The following is a 25,761-nucleotide window of genomic DNA, read 5'->3' on the forward strand; positions in this document are numbered from 1 at the left end:
GGTATAACAAAAAAAAAAACAATGATAAAGAAATGTCCTCGTACTTACTACATATTCCAGATGTGCTACATTTATAGATAGATTTCTTAAGTACATTGAATGCGTGATTAGATTTTGTGATGATTGGAAACAAGTGATTTATAGTTTTTTTTTGTCTATTTATTTTACAACCGATAGAGTTATAACTTTATTATCTGTAGTATCTACTTAATCATTTCGAATTTCTTCTTTACGAAAACTACGGGCGCTACAGTCTTAGGGTCGAGGATGGCTAAATATACAAATGTACCAACAAAAAAATATTTATACAAAACGTAAAATTAAAATTAGTCTGCTATTTCAATGAAGAATAAAGAGGATCCTGATTGGATTAACGGATAAACTTCCGAAAAACGCCAAGAGGATTGGGAAGGCAAAAATGATAGGGAATGATCACAATCGAATAAGGACTAAGAAAAAGGAAAGAAAAATAGAAATACGATAGTAAACGCACCGGACCTAACCTAACCTAACCTGATCGAATCGATAGCATCGACGTATATTCCGATCCCAAAAGAGCATTAAAAACAATAGAGATAAATGAAAAGAAATTTTATTCCACAAAAATTTAGTCACTTTCCAGATCCTCTTCTATTGGAGATCGATCGTTCTTTCCAGGATACAAAAATTTTATGATTGTATCGAATGGATCCACATTTTTTCGCCGGACTCGCCTCTCCTGAAAAATTCACAAAGATGCAGGTCCAAGTTACTTTTGATTCTGATATTTTGGGTGTAGGCCCCTGTTTTAGGGTCAAAAAAATGCTCTTGATGGTCGACTGTAAAGTCAAGCAGTTAGTATAAACGATAGTACCGACTTTGACCTGCTTCTTTATGAGCTCCACCGACGTTTCGGCACTTCTAGAGTTATTAGGACATATTTCCAATCGGTAGCCGTCGCCGCCACGCTCCATCATTCCTAATATCCAATGAGCCTCGATCATGCTCCCTTTATTGTACTTTCTTCGTCTGATTTTACATTTGTCTATTTCAACGAGGCAACCATCCCCACCAATTTGGACTTCATCTTCATATGCTCGGTCTAAACTGGCCATACAAACTTCACGGGCACAGTTGAAGACGTCGCTCACTGATTCTGACTAAACTGTTGTTTCCAAGATTGGGGCCTCTTTTATCGTTTGTTCAAATGAAAATGAAAATCCATGTGTCTTCTGCCGCTGAACCTTTATGGTCGAACGATCTGCCCTTGATTTTTCCGAAACATCTGAAGTGGCCAAAAACGGTACCATCATCATACCATTTAGGTTGTGCTTGCTGCACCATCTATCTATTGACTCGCACAAGATTATTATTAATGCCCCAAATTTTTGCTTGAGCTATTTTAGTTCCATTTTTTGATGTTATGTTATTTGTGAATAATATGAGAGCCCAAAAATAAAAAATTAATCATCAAATTGAGGAAACGTTGGATTATTTAATAACTACTTACATTTTTGAAAGTATTCCTTTTAATTTTAAGTCAAAAAACCATACCACAAAAAATGTTTTAATCTTGCAATGTTTTATTTACCACTAATTCAATGAACGAGTAAAATGGCGGATATTTCTGCTCCTGCGCACTAAAATGACCGCGATTTTCGACATTACGAGGTTGCGGATAATTTCAAAATTATCGATGTTACCTGTAAAATTTCATTGGCGTTTTTCGGAAGTTCAGCTGGATTAACTAACAAGAGTTTTTCTTGAATATCGTTAGAAAATGGCCAGATAAATTAATACTATTACATTATTTATACTGTTTACAATGTCTGACGCGCGTTTCGATAACCAAATTACCGTCTTCAGAGATTGAAGATAAGCTTACTATGAATATCATCAACGGTACCATAAATTACAATTTAGTTAGCAGATAGATTAAGAACAATAATAATGAAGGCTGGTAACTCTTTCATAAAATGTAGATATCGAAAGCGGGAATAATAATAATAGAAGAAGGATCGAAGAAATAACACATGAAAAGGTATTAGAAAAAGAGATAATATTATAAGTACTTAGTACTTACCTCACTTAATGGAAATTAAATTATTTTTCTATAAGACGTATTCAAATTTTATTTTTGAATTATACCTACTAGGAAAGAACTCGTGGAATGTAAAAGTCTTAGTGAAGTATCTGAAGAACAACTGGAAATCTAGTTTTTAAATGCAAGAGAAAGTATATTCTTGGTAAAATAGGAAACCAGTAAAGTTGAGGCGGATCGATCATTGAAATAATTTTGAAAGTTATTGTGAATTAGATATGATAAAGTCAATCACTAAAATATGAGAGAAAGTTGTGTATAAATTTCTCGTTTTTGTGTGAAATATAAACCATTATTTCAAACAATACAATTGTAAAATTAGGATCAAATATGTGGTTTGATCTTTGACACTTACATTTGTTTTTATATTCATAACGAGCTTTATTAAAAAACTTTCTCTCCATTTGATTCAATCCCATATTTTCTACATACATAAATATTATTGTTTTTTTGTAATATTTCCTTGTATCCATTATACAAGGACGATTCTAGAAGTACATAGCCTGCCAAGAGATGGCGGTAGTTGCTTGAAACACACCACAGCTTACGTTCCAAATTTGAAGACGCTACGTTGTTAAGTATTTGTTTGGTAGTGATCAATGTGATTCGGGTGATTAGCCCAACCAATATAAAAGCTGAATTAAATTCAACTCTGGACGAGACTGATCCAAAAGAGACTTTCCAAAAGAGCGGTACATCGCCTATTAAATGAAAATTTGGATCTGAGAAAGCTGTGCGCAAGTTGGGTGCCGCGTTTGCTCACAATGGAACAAAAACAACGTTTCCATCGAGCTGGAAAACAACAATCAGAATAATGTACTGAATAGGAAAAACTGGTTCCAAAGAAGGTGAAGACCGTTTCATTTGCAGACTATTTTATCTGCAGGCAAGTCATGTCAAGGTTTTTTCATACGCGCGTGGGATAAACGGCCGCATTTGGTTAAGAAGAAAGAGATGCTTCATTAAGGCAATGCACCAGCATATTTTTTGTTCCCAAACTCCATGGTCTGTTAATTTCTGCAGTTAATAGCTATTATGAGGAACTTATTGGACATAACTGGGAAAAGTATATGGAGCTAAGAGGAGATTACGTTGAGAAATAGATAAATTTTTTTTCTGTTGGGTCAGGTACTTCTGATTCCACGTAGGTATATAGATAGTTGCGTTGGGTGTATAGTATATAAAACATCAATAAAGAATAATAGTAAAGGAAACGTAGAAATTGCGATGTGAATCAATATTGTCGCTGTTTTAAATTATAGGGTATTGAAAAGTATGAGTCTCTTAAATAACTGGTGTTAGAATCTTTTTCATTTTTCGCACTTTTTAAAAATGAGAGATTATAACCCCAGCATCTACAAAGGCAAAGCCTTCCAATTCCGTATAATCCTCACTGCCTATAATTTTTCATTTTAGTCCACGTGCTCTTTTTGTAATCGTGATGTACGAGAGTCTCTTCAAGAGAATTCATTGAAATTGTCTCTGCTTAAATAGAAATTTCGTTATGTAGATCGATCTAAAAATCATGCAAAATTCACAATTCAGATTGCCATTACTCGCGGAAAAGAATATGGTACAATTATTCTTGTTAATTAGTTTTATTACAATATTTCTCCCTCAATCTAACAAATTATTTATGTTGTCGTCGATGTAACTGTTAACAACATCGGTTGATTTCCATACTCCTAATTTGTTCGCAGCTGCGATGTAACATCACTCGCTTACGCGAGTTGTTCCTGATGATCGCCGAAATTAATCAACTTCTTAAGATTTGTTAGCTTTAAGCTGCGTACTGATCTGAGTATTATACGCTGTGCGCGCTTGCTCAAGTGAGTACTTATCGATGAATACCAAAAGCACCTCGTGGAATGTTAAACACCCACTGCATTCCAAAGGAAACAATAAAGTGGATGCTTTTAATCTTGATCCTTCAGAAGAGGAAAGGCAAGAGGAAATTAAAGCTTCAGAGCTGTTGCTCTGAGCAGAGCAGACTAGTTTCAATATACTGACTAGAAATTCTTGAAGAAATGTAAAGGAAATGAGCCAAATATCAAGTTAAAACAAAACTGTTTCCCATCCAAAAATACTAAACAAAAATCTTGTACATAGACCATATCTTCGCTAGTTAAATAAGGGTTTCTTCTAATTACTTTGGGGCTAAAACCTAATAATTTAACATTTCGATTATAATTGAACTATAACGTGGTGCATATCAAGCTACCATGGACATTTGTTTACAGAATTGAATCATCATCATTCGAAAGTTTATTGATATTTTGATATACGAGGTCTGGTTATTAAATAACGAAACTGCGTGCCTAGAGGGCGTCCTAGACGGGTGCGGTAGGGGTTTGAAACGAACGTGCTTTTTGCTCGTGCAGAAAACCATGTTTGAGGAAAACTAGGAGCATCATATCAATTTCAAATTTCTCGTTAAATTGAAAAAAACTCCGACTAAGTGCTATCAATTACTGCAAGAAGCCTATGGGGACAATTCTCTATCTCTTGCGCGTGTTTTTTAGTGGTGTAAGCGCTTTATAGTGAGGGCCTGAAGATGACCAACGCCCAGGTCGACCTGTGACTGTTTCAACTCCGGAAACAGTGACCAAAATCAAACAAATTGTCCGTGCAGATCTTTCAATTAGCATCCGGATAAGTGCCGAGGTTGTAAGCGTCGATAAAGAAACGGTTAGAAAAATTTTACACGAAGAATCACACATGATAAAAGTCTGTGTAAAGCTGGTGCCAAAAAATTTGACTCATGACCAAAAGCTCTTACGCCAACGGGTCTGCTCAGATTTCCTTGAAGGATAGAGAAAGATTTGCTTCGAAAGGGACCCGATTTGAGTCGATGGAAGCGGTAAAGCAAACAACGGCAAAGCTCTTAAAGGCCCTCACCAAAGAAGACTTCCAGCACTGCTTTGATCAATGGAAAAAACGTATGGAAAGATTTGTGACGACGGGAGGGGAGTATTCGAACGTAGGATAATTTTTATAATAAAATCCTTTTTCACAACTAGTTTCGTTATTTAATAGTCAGTCATTTGAAAAAATCTGAGCGTATATAGACTGCAGATTGTGGTACGGTGCATTTTTATAATTGCTGAATTACAATTCGTTATAAAAATCAACCCTGCTGGACTTTTGAGCATTTTGAACATTGAGCGCTTCCTCTTCGACACTTGTTTTTGTAGTCCTTCGTTACTGTTATAAAATTAAGCTTGAGTTTGAGAAGAATGAATATATGTTTCGTGGTTCGAATTGCTTTCTTTTCATAATCTCTTATCACTAAATCTACCTCACGTATGATTTCACACAAACTATCTTTACCTTCACCGAAACCCAAATCTTCTTCATAACCTCCTGGTGTAAGAGGTACTTGAAAGGTATAATAATTTTGCTAAATACGAGGGCTGCTACTTAAGTTTTAATGGTAATTAATGGTAAACCCGAAACAACAATCGACTGCATGGTCCTTTAAAATCGAGCTAAATCCAATAAAATTTCAACGAACACATCAGTTCTAGCAAAACGATTTGGAACGATCGAAAAATTCAATTGATGGGTGATCCACCATGCAGTCCTTGTTTAGCACCCAGTGTTTTGTTCTTATTCCCGCAAATCAAAAATAAATTGCGAGGTCAACGTTTTTCTACGCCTGAAGAAGCGGTTGATGTTTCGAATCATTTGTTATGGAAATACTACGATCGAAATGGAAAAAATGCTTCAACAATTGATTCAAATGCAAAAGTGTATTGATCTCAATATTTCGAAATTTTTTATCATCTTGGATACTTTCTTTAAAATTCTATTATGTTTGAGATAGATGAATATCAGAAAATCAAACTATATTTGAAATTAAAATCATTGTTACCAAGTTACCTGCTTTGTTGGACTAATAAACTACTTTAAGTATTATAATCCGGGATAATCAGGATGAAGGAAATAATATTATAAAAGTTGACGCGTGTGTATACCAAAACTGTGTTTCGATGCAATTTAGATTGTCACTCCTAAAGTGTTGAGGCTTTTAAAACTAATTATAAACCCCCCGAGTGAACCGTTAGGATTTTCTATGATTATCCTGCTTATGGGACGATTACTTTTCAACTTTCTTACATATACAATTCAGACGGATTTTGGATTGTTTATTGGATTTTGACTATGTTTCTGACAAGAAAATTAAAATATTCATCCAAATTAAAAGGTAATGAATTTTGTCATGATGAAAAATCGATTCTTTCAATTATTCACTTCTAGGTACAAAATCATCGCTTAAGTTCTAACACCAAGTTCAAAAAATACCTTTTTGAATGTCATTTTATACAGAATCGAGAGATGCACCTCTAGAAAATTAAAACAAAAATCTCAAAAAGTATTTTGCACTTCTGAAAAGTTTAGCACGAATTTCATCATTGTTAATTACTAAATTGATATTATCCAAACATCGATATATCGTTCATAAACATCGATTTTTTATCGTTGAAATCGAAACCTAAAACATCGTTTTTCATAAACGATTGTATCAACGATGTAAACTACACACACAAACGTATATTTTTATTAGTCAGATTTTTCTAGATACGATGATGGTTCCAAAAGTACCTGGAGTGACCTAGAGATGGCTGTAATTGCTTGAAAACTACCACAATCTAAACAGCATAGTTTCAAGTTTGAAGACGCCACGTTGTTTAGTATTTGTTTGTTTGGTGAGCGTTTTCAGTGAATTTGTAAACGTGGAAAACATTGGTCATCGTTAAGTGATACCATACTTTTATTTGAAAAGCCTCAGCGCAAACAATATAGAAGCTGAACTAGATTTTACTTTGGGTGAGATTTTTTCTTCGTTATCAACAGTAAAATATTGGGTAGAAGATTTTGAACGAGGTGGTAGGACCTGCGAAGACCATCAACGCACTAGTCGACCAAATAAGGTGACGATTTCAGAAATGTTGAAGAAAATTCACAAAGCGGTACTGGATGGATGAAACCATTGGTTAGAACCAACCTAAATGAACTAAAATAAATAAATAATAAAGAAAAAAAAACTGTATATATAAAAGACGGATATAAGATGAAGATATAAAAAGACGTTTAAATAGAAGAGTAAAGAAATAAATAAAAGAATAAAATAAATAAATGAATAATTAAAACTCAGTTCCTCTTTCCTTCAGTTCCTTTGGCCGGTGCTAACTGAAATTGCGAGAGCTAGCAAACATAGTGGGTCTTTCAAAAAGTGAAGTACATCGCTTAATAATGGAAAATTTGGACACGAGAAAGCTGTGCGCAAGTTGGGTGCCGAGTTTGGTTACAATGGAACAAAAACAGCGACGTGAAGATGTTTCCATCGAGTGTTTGGCGACGTTTCATAACAATGGATGAAGCGTGGATCCATCACTTCAAACCAGAATCAAAAGAACCATCAAAACAATGGACTGAAAAGGAAGAACTAGCTCCAAAGAAGACAAATACCGTTTCATTTGCAGGCAAGGTTTTGGCGTCGGTTTTTTGGGATGCGTTTGGGATAATTTTCATTAACTGTCTTAAAAAAGAAAAAACTATCAACAGCGAGTATTATGCATCGTTTGAGTGAAGAAATCAAGCAAAAACGGCCGCATTTGGCTAATAAGAAAATGTTGTTACATCAAGATAATACACCAGCTCAACATCTGTTACTGCAAATTGCCAAAATTAATAAAATGAAGTATGAATTGCTACCTCATGCACCCTATTAGCCATATTTAGACTATTTTCCGTTACCAGAGTTGAAAAAATGGCTCGGTGGTGGAACTTGACTATTCTTATTATAAAAAGGGTATGGAAATTATTGAACATCGTTGGGAAAAGCTAAAACGAGATTACGTTGAAAAATAAATATATTTCATTCCAAAATGTTTGTATTTTCTTTCTTGGACCAGATACTTCTGGTGAGGTCTCGTTCTCTCTGCAATACAAATGAGTTTTCTCATAATAAAAGTGACTTATACCATAAAATATTGACATACAATTATACGCTTATAAACGAAAATACGTTGGTGATGTGGGATAATATGAGGGGGTTCATAATTTAGATACAATCTATTGCCTATCGTGGTAACTTTGGTACTAGTGAACGATTATTCTTTGTAGCTAAAGCTACTATCGTCAAGAAGAGAAAACGCTAGCTAACCAGGTTGTTATTGTTATTATTAAATTCTATAGTAAAAAAATAAATACATACGCATTTTCTGTAAAACTGAGTGGAAAAATTAAAAAAAAAAACATCGAAATATCAATATCAATAAACTTTGAAAAGAAGCCCAAGATTACATTTTAAGCCTATTAAATTCTGTATTTATTTGCTATTAGTTTCGAAAAATAAGTGTGTCTTCTTAGGAAGAGCCCTCGGAAGATTGATTTTCAACAAATGAGCTAAGCTCAATATAGAATAGCAACGGTTATCACTTTTTTTATAAAAAATTGTTAATATTCTTGCCGGGGGGTCGGTTTACCTACCAACTCTATTCAAATTGATTTACGATGTTTTTAAAAATTCTAATGGATGTTTTTGTACATATAACTTAGGTATGGAAAGTAATAAAACTTTTCGACGATAATCCTATTCATACCTGGTAACATCGGTACTGTAAGCGTGGTTTCGCAGAACTCTTTAGACAGCTGAATGTTCTAAGAATAATTTAGAAAGTACCAATCGTTCTCAATAGGTGCTGTAGAACGTACTAATTTGTTGACAAAGATGTTTTACGAAATGTCTGTAAAATAATGTCCTAAAAATTTCACCACTTGAATAAGTCACAGAAATTTCTTTGTAAAATTCAATTCATTCAAAAAATTTGTTAATGCCATGAATAATAGACAAACCTCAGATATTATTAACAAAATTTCAATAAAAGATTCTAGTTTCTCTTACATAAATCAACCTTAGCTATCGAATTATCTTCATCATCAGTAATTTTCTCACTCCCGTTTAGTAATTTGGGGAAAAATCAGACTTTTCAAAAATCTGCACACACTTTGTATTACAAACCGGTTTATAAAAAGTCCATCACCATCATTTCGCTCATGTACAACCAGTACCATCACATCTGGAGCTTAAATAAATGCTAGATTAGTTGAATTATAAAAAACTATGATATTGTAAGGCTTTTTTTGTGTATGTATGGATTTGGTGTTTCGTATACACTGCGTCCCCATTTCTTTTCCAGTGTTTACAGCTGATTCATCAATCCCTCTCCTTTCAAAAAGTCTAAAATGTGGAATGGTTCCTATTGGGAGAGATTTTCGTTTTCTCATTCATACGCTTCCAGGTGTAGTGCTCCGGAGTACCTTAGTTATTATTCTTGTTATTAACGAGCTTAAGAAAATCTGCAGAGCCTGCATAGAAAGGGCAAAGACAGTGGATCTACCAGTCAACGGAGATAAATCGACAATGACAACACCGCAAAGGTAAAAAGCTATGAAATGTTTGTGAAAACAACTAAACGAAGAAAACGCAATGAGCTTAGAATAAAAGGTCAAAGTTATGTATATCTTGGTGTGTTTATCAAAGACGACGATGACGAGGGAGGAAATCTGGAAGCGAGGAGCGCTGGATGCGATAATAAACTCCAAAATAATCTCCAGAAAGACGAAGCTACATCTAAACAAAACAATCTATTTGGAGAAGCAGAGCTAAGCAGAATAATTAGAACCGAAAGAATAGATTGTCTGGTCAAATAGGAAGACTAAGGAAAATATGGTACGCAGAGGTTATGGAAGACCTAAGAGAGAGAAAGAGAGAAATTCAGGATTGAAAACCGATAGCACTACCTTGTTATGATAATAACTAGGTTTGCGGGTTGATCCGCGCTGGAAGAGGGGTGTAGACACAATCTTCCCACTACACCCAACCATTTTTCGGTTGATTCCAAGGCTTCAATCTGCCCACTCCAACCAACGAATCACTCGTTTTTCTCGGTTGATTCCAAGACCTCAATCTGCCCACTCCACTCAACGAATCACTCGTTTTTCTTGGTTGACTCCAAGGCCTCAATCTGCCCTCGCCAACCAACGAATCACTCGTTTTTCTCGGTTGATTCCAAGCCCTCAATCTGCCCACTCCACTCAACGAATCACTCGTATTTTTCGGTTGATTCCAAGGCCCCAATTTGCCCACTCCACTCAACGAATCACTCGTTTTTCTCGGTTGATTCCAAGGCCTCAATCTACCTACTCCTTGAAATTATACCGAGAAAATGAAAAGCTGAAACAAAAAAGATATAAAATGATTAAAATAGATAATAATATGCTTACCATCAAGAACATTCTTGACACTAACACACTCACTGCTGGTTTTGAGCTAACTGGGGAGCTAGTCGCCTGGATCTTGTAATTATAGGGGACCTATTGGCGGGTTTTGGGTCTTTGGCACGCGTGGGTAATAAATAAAAGAAAATCGGCTTTTCGGGGAGTTTTAGAGGAAATTTTGTTGTTGACCGGAGTTGTATTAGAAGTAAGGTGCATGCATTTACACCTCATTAACCATCTCCTTAGTTTTTCTCTTTTCAGTACACTTTAGAAGTATCAGTTATCATTTGAGATTTCCTTAACCATATACAACTCTCCGACCTCTTATTCAAAGAGCTTGTAAACTGAACTTGTAAAATGGAATGGGTGCAGAATTTGTACAAGAATTCGATTATCCTATATAAAGTGCCACTTAATTTTTTTTTAAATTTTATTTTCATATTTTCAAATACGCCTTTTAGTGATGCACCTAAAATTGTGTAAATAATTTCCATTTGTTTCGCAGAATTATAATTTTTTCCCCTGAAACTCTTTTGAGATATAGTCGACGGCCGTTCTTAAATTCTCACCCGGTATATTGTGTTTTATCGATATAACATTTTCGTTAGAAGAATTTTATTTTTAGACCAACCTTTTCGAATGTGGCTATTACGAAATTGCCAAATTATCCTATAAAAGAAAGTCTAAAAGTATTTTTAATAATATCATAATAAAAAAAAAATACAGATGGCCACCAGTTTGCAAATATAAGTTTATCCTAATTTCACTTTGATCGTTTCGCAAAGGACTTTTTCTATAAATATACCTATTGAATTAATTAAATTAGAGCTAAACATATTTCACTATAAGTTGTTGTTTACATATTATAAAGTTAATCTTGTAATTATTCCGTTGGATTCTATCTTAATCCGTATTAATGTAATGCAGAATCGAGGATTAAAAACTCAACTGCAACTCAATCCAGATTTTCAAGTATGATACCGTAGTCGGCCAACGAAAATTTCAATTATTGTCCTGTAAATAGAAAAGTAGGTAGAAATTGGTATAGGTACAGGTAGAAATTTGAGAACAGGGTCGAATCGACGAATCGAGGATATCTGTTAAAAAAATATTTTACCCACACACTTAATCTAATGACGATCCAATTTTTTCTTTAGGAAATTCAAGTTTCGAAAAATACGCGTTTGTCTTTGCCATCACTTCTTCATTAGTTTGTAATTTCTATCCACTAAACCATTTTTTCAGGTTTAGGTACAGAAACAAATCGGAGGGAATCAAGGTGAAGATTGCAATAAATCGCAAAAACTCCCTCGGTTTTCAAACTATTCTTCAATATACGCAAAAATGTTTAGTCGCCAGTTTTCAGCATATGAATATCGGAATTAATCTGTCGGTCAAATTCTTAAAAGCTTATTATTAAGAATATGTTTGTCTATTGGACTGATTCTATCAGGATTATTGACTTGAAATAGCGAAGTTCATCATTATAACTTCCAATTCTGTCGTTTTCAGGAACCTTGTAGTTACGAAGGGCCAGCAGATGTCGAACAAGGACTATAATTGAAATTGAGCACAATTTAACTGCTTAAATTTCGCTATAATTAATACAGAATACTAGATTCACGTTTTATGACTAATCTGCACGATCTTCCGATGTTAATTTCATGAAATATTTGAGGCATGATTTTGGAATGCCTGTTAGACATGGTGATCATTCTAACAATGACTTCAATCAGCTTCCAATTGCTCATCGTGAACAACGGAAAGCTGTGCTAGTAGAGTACGTCCAAAATTTAATTTCTTTTATGTCTGATAGGGTTATAGGTGCCATTGGAAACGCATCTTTTGTCAAACAAACTTTATAAAACTGAAGAACAAATATTGAGTACACTGTTTACACAACTACTACACCAACAATGATAATTGCAGTTTCGATAGCCAAGCTATGGTTTGCTACTCAAAAAAGGCCAACAACTGCCGACATCACCTCTTAATTGTTGGGAAATATTTGACCACCGAGCGATTTTATTAAGTCTGGGAATAGAAAATAATACGATGGAACTAAATCTGGCGAATAGGATGCGAGAGGTAGCAATTCAAACTTAAACTAGTTAATTTTGACGTTTGCAGTTACGGATGTTGAGCTGGTGCATTGTATTGATGAAACAACACTTTCTTCTTTGTCAAATGCGGTCGTTTTTGGTTGATTTCTTCGCCAAAACGCTGCAATAAGGTCGCATAACACTCGTCGTTGATAGTTGTTCCTTTTTCCATATAGTCAATGAAAATTATTCCACGAGCATCACAAAAAACCGTCGCCATGACCTTACCTGCTGATGGAACGGTCTCTGGTTTATTTGGAGCCAGTTTTCTCTTTTCAGTCCATTGTGTTGATTGTTTTTTTGTTTATACAAACAACTACCGTCATTTCTAGGTCGTAATTAATAAGAAAATGACTATCTTCCTTCGCTTAAATTATAGTACATAATATCGGCTATCTATTTATATTGACATCGTTAATAGTTTTATATTTTTTCTCAAGCGGCTCCAGATTAATACAAGATGAGTGCTGAATAAACTCTGATTTGACAATCATTCGACAATAATCAATAAATTCCTAATCGAGTTTTGAGCTTAAAGTACAAAAAACTGCACTAAATAAAATATAGGATAAGATATAGGGCCAGTCCAATAATGTATCCAAGTAAAAATCCTCGACATAATATGGCTAGAAAAAACCAAGTTAGAAACTGCATAGTATCACGCCCAGGTAATTCAAACTAATTGCCAATTGTACCACCCTCCACCCGACCCCACTACCAACAAATCTATCGAGGGATGATCCCTCTAGCAACTTTTAAATTTATACCTACAATAGAAAGTTCTCAGTTTCTGAATCCACTCAGGGTGATCGAGTTGTCTAGTATCAATAGTTCGATTTTCTACGATTTTCGGTTCCGTACGATTTGTTACTTCTTTTGAAGTAATTAGTGATATAACTGTGATTGTTAACAGTGTCAATTCGAGGATCGTTAAGGGGGTTGTTTTTCTAACACGGTAAGTTAAAAAATATGGTTAACAAAGTGTTTGGTATATAATTCTCTCAATTCTCTAAATAACATATAAATTTTTTGCCATATATCAAAATTTTTCCACCAAAATCTAACAGAACTTGATTTCTATTGATTATTTAGTGATTTAGGGATACTAACTTTTATTGTAATTATATTCACATCCCATAGTTATTTTAAATTCGAAAAGGCGATTTATGAGTCGAATAAAAGTCGAATAATAGATTCCTGAATTCTACATTGTTTATAATTAATAATCATTACTTTTAAATTGAAGAGTAACTTTAGAATTTAAGTTATACTTAACAGAAATATGTTTCAACCTTTTTTCAACAGGATTTTTAACAGCACTTATTGTGCTCTGGTTATCTTCAAACATTTTAATTGAAGGAACAGTAATTTCGAAATCGTCTAATATTTTTGCAATTCAACAAGCTTCCATAGTAGCTTCACATAATGATATTAGTTCTGCTTCTGCAGTACTGAGTATAAAATTTGACTTACATACATGTTGTGCTAATCATAGACAAACGAAAAAAGTGAAAGTTAACCTTATTCTAACCATAGAGATTATGACAGCGATCATAGAAAATAAAAACATTCTGATCGATATTTCAACAAAGAAGTGCTTCGGGATACCAATTTACATCTGTTTGTTTTTTCTTTTGGGTAGATTTAATTCTGCTAATTTGGTTTTGAACTATTAAAGTTTCTTTTGACGTGGATTTCTTTTTTCTATGCTGGCCTCTACTTCCTCTTTGTATGGAGTGCTAGTTATCATAGCAGCTTCTCAACTCCTTGAACTCTTTTTTTAATAATAACTTTTGTAGCAGTTGGAACAGTAACTAAGTTTCCAGAGGTCTTGGAAGGTCAACTTGTCTGTCAAGGGTTCTTCCTTTTAGATCGTTGTTATCTATTTGATCTACCTCTACTTTATCTTCATCCACTATTTCAACTCTTTCTTCATTAATTGCTTCCACAAAATCATATTTTTTGAACTCGTTTATAGCGTTTTGTTTATAGCTGTATCCATGGGGGCCGCTCTTATGTAGGCTTATCTAAAAAGTTCTCCCAGTTTGCGATCTCTTGCATGTAAAAGGATTTGAATGGTGCCATAAAAGGTTACATCCGAAGTGTCGAATGGGGTCGAAGGTATATTATGTTAACATAGTTTTGCCCCAACGCTGGGCAACGCATATTGTGATCCTGGGTAAAAGATATTAAAAACTGGAAACTTACATGTATATTTTCAAGATTGTCTTTTTACCGTATAATAATTTGAGGGATGTTAAAGCCCCCAAAAACCTACCGAAACTCCGCAATCGAAACTATGTACTGAATTTACCCCTTTGAATGACTTAATATTCGATTTATATATTATAGAAGTAGGTACCTTTATTTCTGAGGTATGGATCATCAGTCATAAATTTTTTGGTTTCTCTCTAATGTGATGTGAATCTGAACCTCAATTTACTTGTAAAATTCCAAGTATGAAATTCTATATCTTTTGTAGGTAAGTGTGTTGTATGCCAAAACAAATCAGGTAATTTCTACCAAATTTCCACAAAAAGGTAAACCTTTTTTTTGTTGTTGTTGTCTTCTTTATAATTTCGAAGGTTTCTACCTGTAAACTTAAACTAAAAGATAACATTATCTTGTATTTCTAAATGTTTATTTGCATTTTAACGCTAGTTCGTATTTCCGCTTGGTTACCTATTCTTGGTAAGTTTTGTGCATTGGAAAGTACCTGTGTACTTTGCATCTAATACATCGGTAAAATACTGAAGGATTATATTTTTCCCTTTAAGAGCTTTAATATATGTGTATATATCTTCGAAAATATACATAGAAAACATAGTTAAACATTGAAAAATATAAATTATTTATCACATTCGACTTGTTAACTACATTTTTGATAAACAGAAGATTGATATGGCAAGCAAAAATCGAGAAGAAATCATTTTTTTATATCGATAATAACGAATAATGAATCGATATTTAAATATCTATCTACTATTATAAAACTCAACGGATGATAGATACTTTGATTGAAACAGTACGATGGTTGCTACTTGATTTTTGAGATATGGCAACACTGATATGAATATGTCAAATACGAGATGTAAAAATCGTGAAAACTTTCGTGCAATCCGACTTTCAACTCGCTTCAACTTTTGGTGATGAAGCACCATCTAGAACCACCGTGTTTGGCTGGTTTTCCAAACCGATCGTAATCGCTATCCTCTACAGGATGAATTTCGTGAACTTGGCCAAAAAATATCGATGATGTGCGTAAACTTTGGCTGTCGAAAGATCTGGGATAACGCATAATTTCTCAATCGCTTAGAAAAAGCCAACACATGTTGATTAGTGCAAAGAATTGGGTCTTTCAAGATGAGCCAAATCTAATAAAAGTTGTTCGTAGCGAATGCTCGCTTGTTTTTTCGGAAGAACAGGACATATCGCCGTTGTTCCATTAGAGGTCAATTTTAAATGGTATACCAGCATTTGTTTGTTAAACGTATTCGAAAAAAACAGGAAAACCATTCTCAGAAGACGAATCATTCTTCATCACGACAATGCGAGCGTTCACACACATCAGTTCGAACAAAAACGTTTTTAAACCGTCAAAACATCGAATTTTTGAGTCATACAGCTCTTGTTAAGCTTGTTGGGAAGCATCTAAATCCAAATGAGGAGCATGCTTAGGGAATTGGTTCAAATGCATGCAACAGTGTAATGATTTCAGTGGGGAATATTTTGGGAAAAAAAGAAAAGTAGCAACCCCCGTATTATAATGTATAAAAAAAAAAATAAAGCAAGTTAAACCAAGAGTATTCAGCATAAAAACACTGAAAAAAATAGAAAATAAAAGACGAAAAACTTAATTGCAAATAATCTTTAATACAATTAATAAACACAGTTGACAGTTCATGTTCAATTTAATTTTAATTTGCAAATCATTGTACAAATTCTTTAGTAAGAGGTGTGTGTGTGGCATTATAATCATGTCTCCAGCTCCATCATATAGTTTACACCTAATTTGCACCTGGTATAATTCCAAATAAATAGAGAATTTAGATACCTATAGGTCAATTTATTTTTTAGACGACGCCATTTAAAAGTTGTTCGTTCTGTATTCATTTAAATACCGAAAGTTGCGTTTTGAGTGTTCCATGTAATGAAAGTGACAGTTCCGTACTGCAAAACACTTTCGGGATGCTCTGGAATAGACAATTTTAATTTTGACAGTTGACAGTTTCAGTTCGATGTTTTTGAATAACCTTAAATTTTTAATTTTCTGAAATTATTTGTTTCATCCGAAGTTTTGTCTAAATTAATTGATAACAATGAATGATGATGAAAAAGAAAACATCAGCGATGAAGAATTACTCGAATCCACGCCACCTGATCTCACCGAAGAAAGCAGTGCGGCCGTTCTTAATTCGTTGCCGGATAAATCTCGTGCAAGGTACTAAAAACAGTACGAGCTCTTCATGAAGTGGTGTCACCAGATAAAGGCGAAAAACCCAACGGAAAACGTGGTGCTCGCTGATTTTGCAAAAAAATCTAGAATCTGGAAAAGTTCTACTTCATCTAAGGTCTACATTTTCGATGATTAAAAGTGTTTTCAGATATTCACAACTCATCAATTTCTTGAAGAAACAAAACAAAACACACTGTTAAAAATCAAAAATATAATAGAATTCTTGTTGTCGCTGAAAATTGCATTATTATAAATAAATTTTTTATTCCTTTAAACACATTATTAATTGCACAGAAACTAAGATGGAATCTTAGTTACCGACCGTAATTAATTAATGAGAATTTGATGGGAAGTTTTTTTGTTTCAGTGAAAATCTCCAGCATCAAAACGACTCTCATACCTGAAGAAACCGCCGGGTACGGTGCGGCGTGTGGTATATTCAGTCACATGAATATGACAGGATATTTGAAAACACCCACCGGACCCCACGGGCATTTCCCGTCGCATCCCAGTCTGAGTTCGGGTTTGGCTGGGATGACTATGCCGACATTGGGACCATTTGGATTGACACATCATCTAGAACCGGCTACATTCCCTCAAGGTATTTATTTGGAAGTTAATTCATAGCTATGAAATTGATCATTCAATAATTTGTTACAATAATTCGTGTCTCTTGGTGAAAACCATGTTTTTTCATTTATTGAATAATGTTACCTACTGATAGACCCTTCGTATCTCACTAATGATCACCAAATGTCGAACATTCAATCAAATTGGTAAGTTTAAAGGCATGACCATGTATTTGAAATTTGCTCGTATCACCAAGATGACGTGGTTTTCCGTTCTCCTCCAAGCACCAGCGCAATATACTGGAGATGCCGTCTTCGATGACCATGTGAGTTTGAATGATCAGTTACCAGTCTAAACAGCTATGACTCCATAACAACTTTTCGTCAGCTTGTAAGGGTTGATACAACGATGTCTTCTTGCAAGCCGTTAGAATGTGGAGTACCCCAAGGTTCAGTACTAGGTCCTATATTGTTTCTTCTGTTTATAAACGAGATCGTCTATCTAGAAATCAATGGTAATATTTGCAGACGATACTAGTTTCTCTTGAAGCAACCCTGATCTCACGACATTTCATATTTAGTGACCTAACCACCCTTGAATCATGGTGCGATTCCAATCTTCTCAGTCTTAACGTTTCTAAAGCCAAAGTTTTATCATATAAAAATACATTTGCAGACTTTTTTATTGAATAACACCACCACTGACATCGTTGAATCTGTAAAATCCTTTTTGTGGGCAATGCCTTGAATTGGGACCTCCCCCCTGTTTAGAGCTGAGATTAGTTTCCAAAGAACTGAACTTATCCACCTCCTCAACAGTTTATTCTCTCCCATATGCCCTTTCCTTCTGAGGTACATGTAGTGCGACTCGATTAGTTAACGGCTCGATATTTTACAATGCAAAAAATGCACAATCATTTTCCAATTGAAATCAAATCGATATCATCTGTGTAAACGACTGTAAAAGTTCTTAATGGTTCATTAATCAAGCAAATACATTCAGAATTTATAGTATAGTCATTGCTGCAATGATTTATTAATTGGATGTATGTTATGTTATGACGCAAAATTTGGAGAATGTTTGAGAATATTTTTCGGTTATTTGTAGTCGATACGAAGGAGTGTACTTAATAAAAACCATGAGGTAGTGATGTTTATTTTATAAAGTAGCTGTTAAATCCTTAACCGCCGTATAACCCGGGGGTTGGAACTGCAAATTTAGATCGGCGTTAGTGGGTGAGAAGAACAAACATAGACACACGCATGATGATATGCTAATCTGCTGGGCGGTAATTGAAAATAAACCAAAGACCCCAAGGAAAAATTCATGACTTAATTTTCCGGAGGGACGGTTTGAATATTATTTGAGAAAATTGTAGGTGATACGAAAATCAATTCTACTATCACGATTTCAATAAATAAAATACGGATTAATTATAAATTTGAATCACTCGTCGCATTAAAACTTTGATGAAGATACGTTAAATTCAGGTTCACCATCGTGTGACAACAAAGCAGATCTAATCCTTTGAGAAACGCACGTAAAACCATCGAAATGTGATATTAGACAATTTGGTTTTGATTCCACAACAGCTACTGGTGTTGGATTTTTAAAAAAATTTCTTAAACGCTCTGTGCCGCCCGGTCCAGTGATAATTTACAGACATAAAAGGTGTTCTCGTCTTTTATAAATACCGACGACAGAGTCTGACTTAGCACGAATCGTAAATTTCAAAAATTATTAGTACAAAAAGCTTCAATATTTTGGATAACATGTGGAGCATTTGGTAATCATTAAATAACGAGAAATGTACGGCTGTCATAGATCTCAATGCTTCTTTTTTTTTGTAGCATTGTCTTAATGCCAATCGATCACAAGCAAACCGATTTTTGGACATCCCGCAGTATAATTTTTATCATTTAATAGTAAGCAGTCACTGTTCTATGAAAATTAGGGAGTAACTCCTCTCCAAAACACCAAATTATTGACTGCTTTTTGAGTTAAGGATCGTAGTAATGAAATCACGATTCCTCACGCGTAATGATTTTGAAATCGTTTTTGTTAACAAATTTTTGAATCACAATTCTCTTGGTCTGATATTTCTACGACACGGTTTCATGTCAGAACACTGCTTGGATAGACCTAAGTTATCTTCAAAAATTGTCTGTGTGACTTCAGACTTAATCCCTAGAGCTTTTACGGTTTCGTCGAAGTTTACTCGTGGATCTGGTTTTTCACAGTTTCGATGGTTTCTGCGATAACTTTAGTCCAAGACGAGGTTAGTCCTCTTTGTCATAAATGTTGTAAACGAATTAAACACAACTTTCTTTAATCGGTGATGATTTGGAGAAAGTCACATCGATCGAGTGTTACTTTAACACAAAATTTCACCAATTTAATTTGGAGCGTTTCTGGGAAGCTGGAACTGGATAGATGAAGATCTTATCTGGGATATAAACAGAACAAATACCTGTTTGACCCTCTAAACGAATAGATGTCTTAGTATGTATATTCAGGCGTTTCAAAAACTAGTCAAAAATTTGAGAAAAAATGCAGAATTAAGGAGCCAAGAATTACAATTCTTCATAAGAAAAATTATAATACTTGATATGTTCTTTTCTATCCTGAGAACTTCAAAGATCTTACGGTTTTTTGAATTTTTTCAAAAAACGGTTTTTACTACGACGCGTTTGAGCTACTCCACCACTGAAATTTGGGGAATTTAATTTCGATGATTCGTCGAGCGAGTTTTTTTCTTTTACTTTTTTGGGCTGCAGCTACTGGAAACAAATTGGGATGCAAATTACCGAATATACGTCAGATGAGTTTGATAAATGCGTTATTTGGATTTAAAATTAGAGATATTCTACTCCAGGTGTACCACGGGTCGCTTATAGATTATGAAAAACCTTTTTTGTTATGGAGTTTATAAATTTCATTTAATTGCCAGCTACCCTTTTTATGTTTCTCACGCAGATTGGTTTCTATTTAGGATTTGATAATTTACTTATCACGAGACGGTCTAATTAACGAGATTTTCAATTGATGAATTTTCTTCTTTCATCTTTTTTTTTCCTTTGCATCTGTTATACAATGCATACAATTTCTTTGCTTTCATCTGTTATTTAACTTTCCCTTATCTCTTATTTTATTTATTATTCTCTTTCCAAAAATTTAGGTTTTGCTTTCGTGCAGGGTGGGCAGCCCAAATATTCGTTCCATCATCATATTTTAGGATGTGGTGTAACGCCTTTAGTCACTCTAATGTTGGTTTTTACTCTTTCACCACTTTGATCATTGATTAGATTTATCTAATTACACTTAATTTTCTTTTTTATTCTTTTGTTATATACTTCTAGTTTATCCATTTACGAATTTCATCCAGTTTTACTTGAACAGTATTTATAGTGAAACATTTGCAAACAACATCGTCCATATATGCTAGGAGTTTGCTGTCGCTGTTTATATACGAGGTGTGCCTTTCAAATAACACTGATTATATTTTTTATAATCTCTACATCGCTCTATGCGAATTTTCTTTTGTTCGAACCAATGTAGGACGTCTTCTTCTGCCATTGTATTAAAAACGCGTTCTGCTGTTTCTTTCACAGCTTCAACAGACTCAAATCTTGTTCTTTTTGAAATTATATAAGAAATTAATCGAGATTTCATTAATATACGACGGTGTCTGGTATAAGTTTCTTTTCAATTGGAAATTTTTTGGCTACGCTAATAATGTATACAACTATTTTCCCCTCTAAATAAATATATCAGTAGTCCTTTTCACGAGAAGTGTTTTATACAAGAAAATGCAATCTAACTATCACAATAGCACTTACGAAAGGGAGGCTATTGCACTAACACACCCTACAAGTTTCCGCCAGATTCGGTATATCGGTGATTAGATATTTGGTTAATTATATACCAAATTATTTTAAGACTGAAATTAAACGGAAATATACAATGAATTAGACAAAGATATTTAATAATCAATGAGGATAAATTTGATTCTTTGCGACAAAATTTTAAATCGCTGATTTATTTTTTAACGAGTGTAAATAAACTCGTGGCCATACATAACGCACCACCCTTTATTTCAATATCAAAACCGAAAATTTTAATATTTTGGTTCTCTTTTTTTCTTCTATCACAAAAAGTATCTTAATTGTTAACGATAAAATGTAGCAAAACTTCTTATCAGCAAATAAGTGTTTTTTATGATATTTAAAAATTTCAGTTTTATGTATATTTTAATGTTTCTTTCATTCTATTGTTGAACCAAGACAAAGTTATCTGTTTGGCGTACACCACACAACCATTGGCAGATTGATGCAAAGATTTCGAGAGACCGGCTCATATTCTAGGAGGCCTGAACAAGAACGTCCTTCAGTTTTAATTCCTCGAGTTTTTTTGCAATTAAATTCAATAAGAAATCGGTCAATGACTAGTCCGAAGTGTGAATATCTCTGATAAACCAATAAGACGACACCTTCAGGATGCTGGTCTACACAGCAGAAAACCTCTTCAAGCACCTTTGCTAACCAGGCAGCATCGTGTTGCTAGACTAAGATTTGAAAAGCAACATTTAGATTGGAATTTAGAAAATTGGTGCCAAGTTTTATTTACTGATGAGACAAGAATCAGTCTAAGAGGTCCAGATGGACGTAATCAAATTCGAAAACGGCGTGGAGAAAGATTTGCGCAGTGTTGTATCATTCCCAGGGAGCCGTTCCAAGGAGGGTCTATCATGTTTTGGGGAGGAATTTGTTTTGATGCACTCACAGAATTAGTGTCTCTTCCTAGACCCGCCCTTAACGCAACCAGATACATAACTGACATTCTTGAAAATCACGTCGTTTCTTTTGGACCATTTATTGATGATGATTCTCGTTTAATGCTGGACCACACGTTGAGGCAGATGTTCTGAATTACCTAAACGAAGTAGGAATTCATACCTTGGATCTTGGATTAGCCACCAAGAAGTCCAGATATGAATCCTATCGAGCATGTCTGGGACGTTTTAAAATGCCGCATTCGTCGTCGAAATCCATTTTCTCAAAATTTAAATGAGCTTGAGTAGCGGCATTAGAGAAATGGGAGAACAAACCTCAAGAAGTGATACACTGTTTTTATTTTTATTTTTTTACTCATTACAAATCACTCAAAATTACTACGCATTTCTTATTATTGCGTCAAAATGATTGAAAAGAAGTTGAACAATAACGATATTAATTTAAATTTATTAAACAAATAAATATTTTCAGAAATCGGGGTGGTGCGTTATTTTTGACCAAGATTGTAAATATATAAAATGTAATATGATCAATTGTATGACTGTAATGAGAAAAACTAAATAACCAATCAATAATCACCCTATGTTTCACGTGTTTTTTTCGGTGTAATAGGAAAACTGAGAGTATCAGTAGTAAGGAAGCCAATTATGGACATCAGCGGTGTCATTTCGTCTGCACCTTGGGGGCTTTGCAACTTACATCGCGTATTTGTTTTCTGACCTCATAAGTTCGTTGTGTCAATCATCACAATTGAAATAATCAAATAATACCTACGTTATTGTATTTTTATCTATCCGAAATAATTATACGAAAAAATTATGAAGCTTTTGAGCTATTTGAAACAAGGATTTCTACTTAAGTCTAGAGATATGACAGCACGTACTTGAATATGTCATCTTCGAGCGATGATTTCCTACTTAGATTAAACCAACAGCAGCGTGAAGATCAACTCGCTTCGACTGTTGGTGATGAAGCACCACCGAGTTTCGCTGGTTTTCGGAATTTAATCGTGGTTGTATTGTACGATGCTGTACAGGATGGATATCGTACAGGTCGTCCGAAATCGGCCAGAAAACATCGTAAAACTGTTAATTCCGAATGGTACAACAGAATTTGCTTACCAGAAAAATTCGCTAAAGACGAATCATTTCCCTAATTCACTGATTTCTTCTGATTCCCGAAGATCGAGAATAAAAATATTTTTTTAAAAAGAATACCATCGCTCAAATCAATCAAGACCCGAGCTGGATAAATGATATGGAAACTCAGAACTATCTCTTTCAATGGTAAGCAAGTTGTAGTGATCGTAGAAGCACTTTATGTACTCAGAATTTTTGTCTACGAAACAATAGTAAAAATTCGCAATACCTATATGGTGCTGGTGAATAGGAGATTGAAAATGCGAGATATTTTGGAAGATATTGGTTTCATTATAAGACAACTCTCACTCGACTATAATAGAACTTTTCTTACAACAAAATGTCGGGGTCCGGGATTCGTAGTAAAGTTTTTAAAAACAGAGAAATTGTATCCATCCAATCCCAAAAGCCCTATGTAAGCAATAATTTTCTTTTTACATGTCTTTAGAAAGTAGTCAAGATGCTTTAAAGCATTTTCAGATGTCCTAACATCACTAGCAGCTTTCTCAGGACCAGGCAAATGTAGGTTTCTTTCTGCAACCCTAGCACTGCGTTCTGGCTCTTTGGTGGACACAAATGCCTATTTCGTTGGCTTTCCTTATTTTCATTGCTGCAGTCATCATTTTATTATTTTGCTTCAGGTTAACTAGCATTCATTTCATCATTCAATAACAAAATCGGTTTCGGCGTTACTGTCACCACCAAATAGGCTTCATGACTACCGTCATCATCACTTTCTTCAAAACATTATCGAACTAAATCTGATCTATCACGTAAATTGCGTGCCATTGCGTTAATAAATATAATAAAAGTTTGTTGGATCCTCCTAACCTAACCAGAGGTTAAGTTTTTCATATAGGTTATCAAAAAATGTATATTTCCAATCTTTCATAATATTTTAAAGAATTCAATTTGAAAAAAAAAAACGGTAGAGTATGTTATGTTTCTATTTTTGTGGAATTTGAAGTAAAGTCCCGAATAGTTCTTCTTCTTACGTTAGGACTAGGTCCTGTATTTTCATCAAACCTGGGTTTGCCAGGAGTAGTTGGGATGCTGAGGACCAGCTTTCATACCACCTTATAGGTGGTCTGCCTGTGATATCGCTGGGTGGACTGAGTAGCTCAGTGGTTTCATAGCCGGTCCTAAGCCCGGGTAAAGAGGAGGGTTCCAAGTGAGGCTAGCGACCTGCTTGGGTAAAAAAAACAAAGTGCTCTGAGATTCAACGGTTTAGCCTCGGATGTGACTGGATTAAATAATGGCAACCTGGCGAGAAAAAGGATTCAACGCAAAAGGAAAACGACTTTACTTAGAATTGGATGCTGGAATGTAACATTATTTAATAATAAAGACCAAGAAATTTCACTCGAAATAAAAAAAACGACACTAACTACTTTTTAAAATATTAAACTTAACGTGACATTTTATATTGACAATTTTTGGACACTGTGACCAACGTAATAAAATAAACTACCAACCTAAATACTAGTTGCATTTACCATTGTTAATTGATCTGAATAAAAGTTTGGAATTTCGTGAAATCATAAGGCATTGTGACAAAAATCCAAATTTTCTTTATAATTGTGTAAAATCTTCAGACGAAGTAAGGTTTTGTTCAAGTTGTACATTGAATAACCACTGGAATTCAGAAAAAATACACTTAGCACCGTTAAAAAATTAGTATTTCAGAAGGGATCACCAAGGGAAGATTTTTTGGTTCTTATTTCATTCGCTGAGCGATATTTGGAGCATCGCAGTGCTTCTGGATATAATTCCGGCATTTCCGGATCCAAATAACAAAAAGAACTTGTATTTACTTCCAATGCGACGGTGCATCACCATATTATGGTCTTGATGATGGTAGGTTACTGGATAACCAGTTTGAAGGAAGATGATCAATAGAGTGACCACCTAGATCACCTGATCTTACTTGATTGGAAGGTATAAGTAAAATTAAGTTTCGTTCGATTTTAATTATATTTACAAACTCGACGTTTCCATTTTTTGACGTATGTCAAAAGACGTAGAATAAAATAGATTGTTTGACAAGTTTTTATGAATTTTGTGATTAACTTGATCATAAGTTTTCACGTGCCAATAATGCGTAAACTATACTGTACACTTAATGTAAAAATTTGGATTAAAAAGTCAAAACTTCCTTGTTATTAATTATTTTACATTCAATAGAATGAAGTGGTTGTGTTTTTTGAGCTGCTTCCAAAGAACCAAACGATCAATTCTGATGTTTACTGTCAAAAATTATTGGAATTGGATGAAGCAATTGGCCAGAATTGTCAAAAGGTGTATTGTTTAGAATTTATTTCGCAGAATTCTTTGA

General features: G+C 34.4%; 1 protein-coding gene across 2 annotated transcripts in view; it reads left to right on the top strand.

The window, feature by feature from the left end:
* Positions 1 to 25,761, top strand: part of LOC130897241 (homeobox protein OTX2-A-like) — a 120,448-nt gene that overhangs the window by 76,532 nt on the left and 18,155 nt on the right. For both annotated transcript variants that reach the window (XM_057805997.1, XM_057805998.1), the window contains exon 2: positions 17,292 to 17,525. In XM_057805997.1, the coding sequence (XP_057661980.1) occupies positions 17,372 to 17,525 (154 nt within the window). In that variant the 5' untranslated portion in view covers positions 17,292 to 17,371. The remainder of the gene's footprint in view (positions 1 to 17,291; positions 17,526 to 25,761) is intronic.

Source organism: Diorhabda carinulata, chromosome 8, assembly GCF_026250575.1.
Source record: "Diorhabda carinulata isolate Delta chromosome 8, icDioCari1.1, whole genome shotgun sequence".
NCBI lineage: Eukaryota > Metazoa > Arthropoda > Insecta > Coleoptera > Chrysomelidae > Diorhabda > Diorhabda carinulata.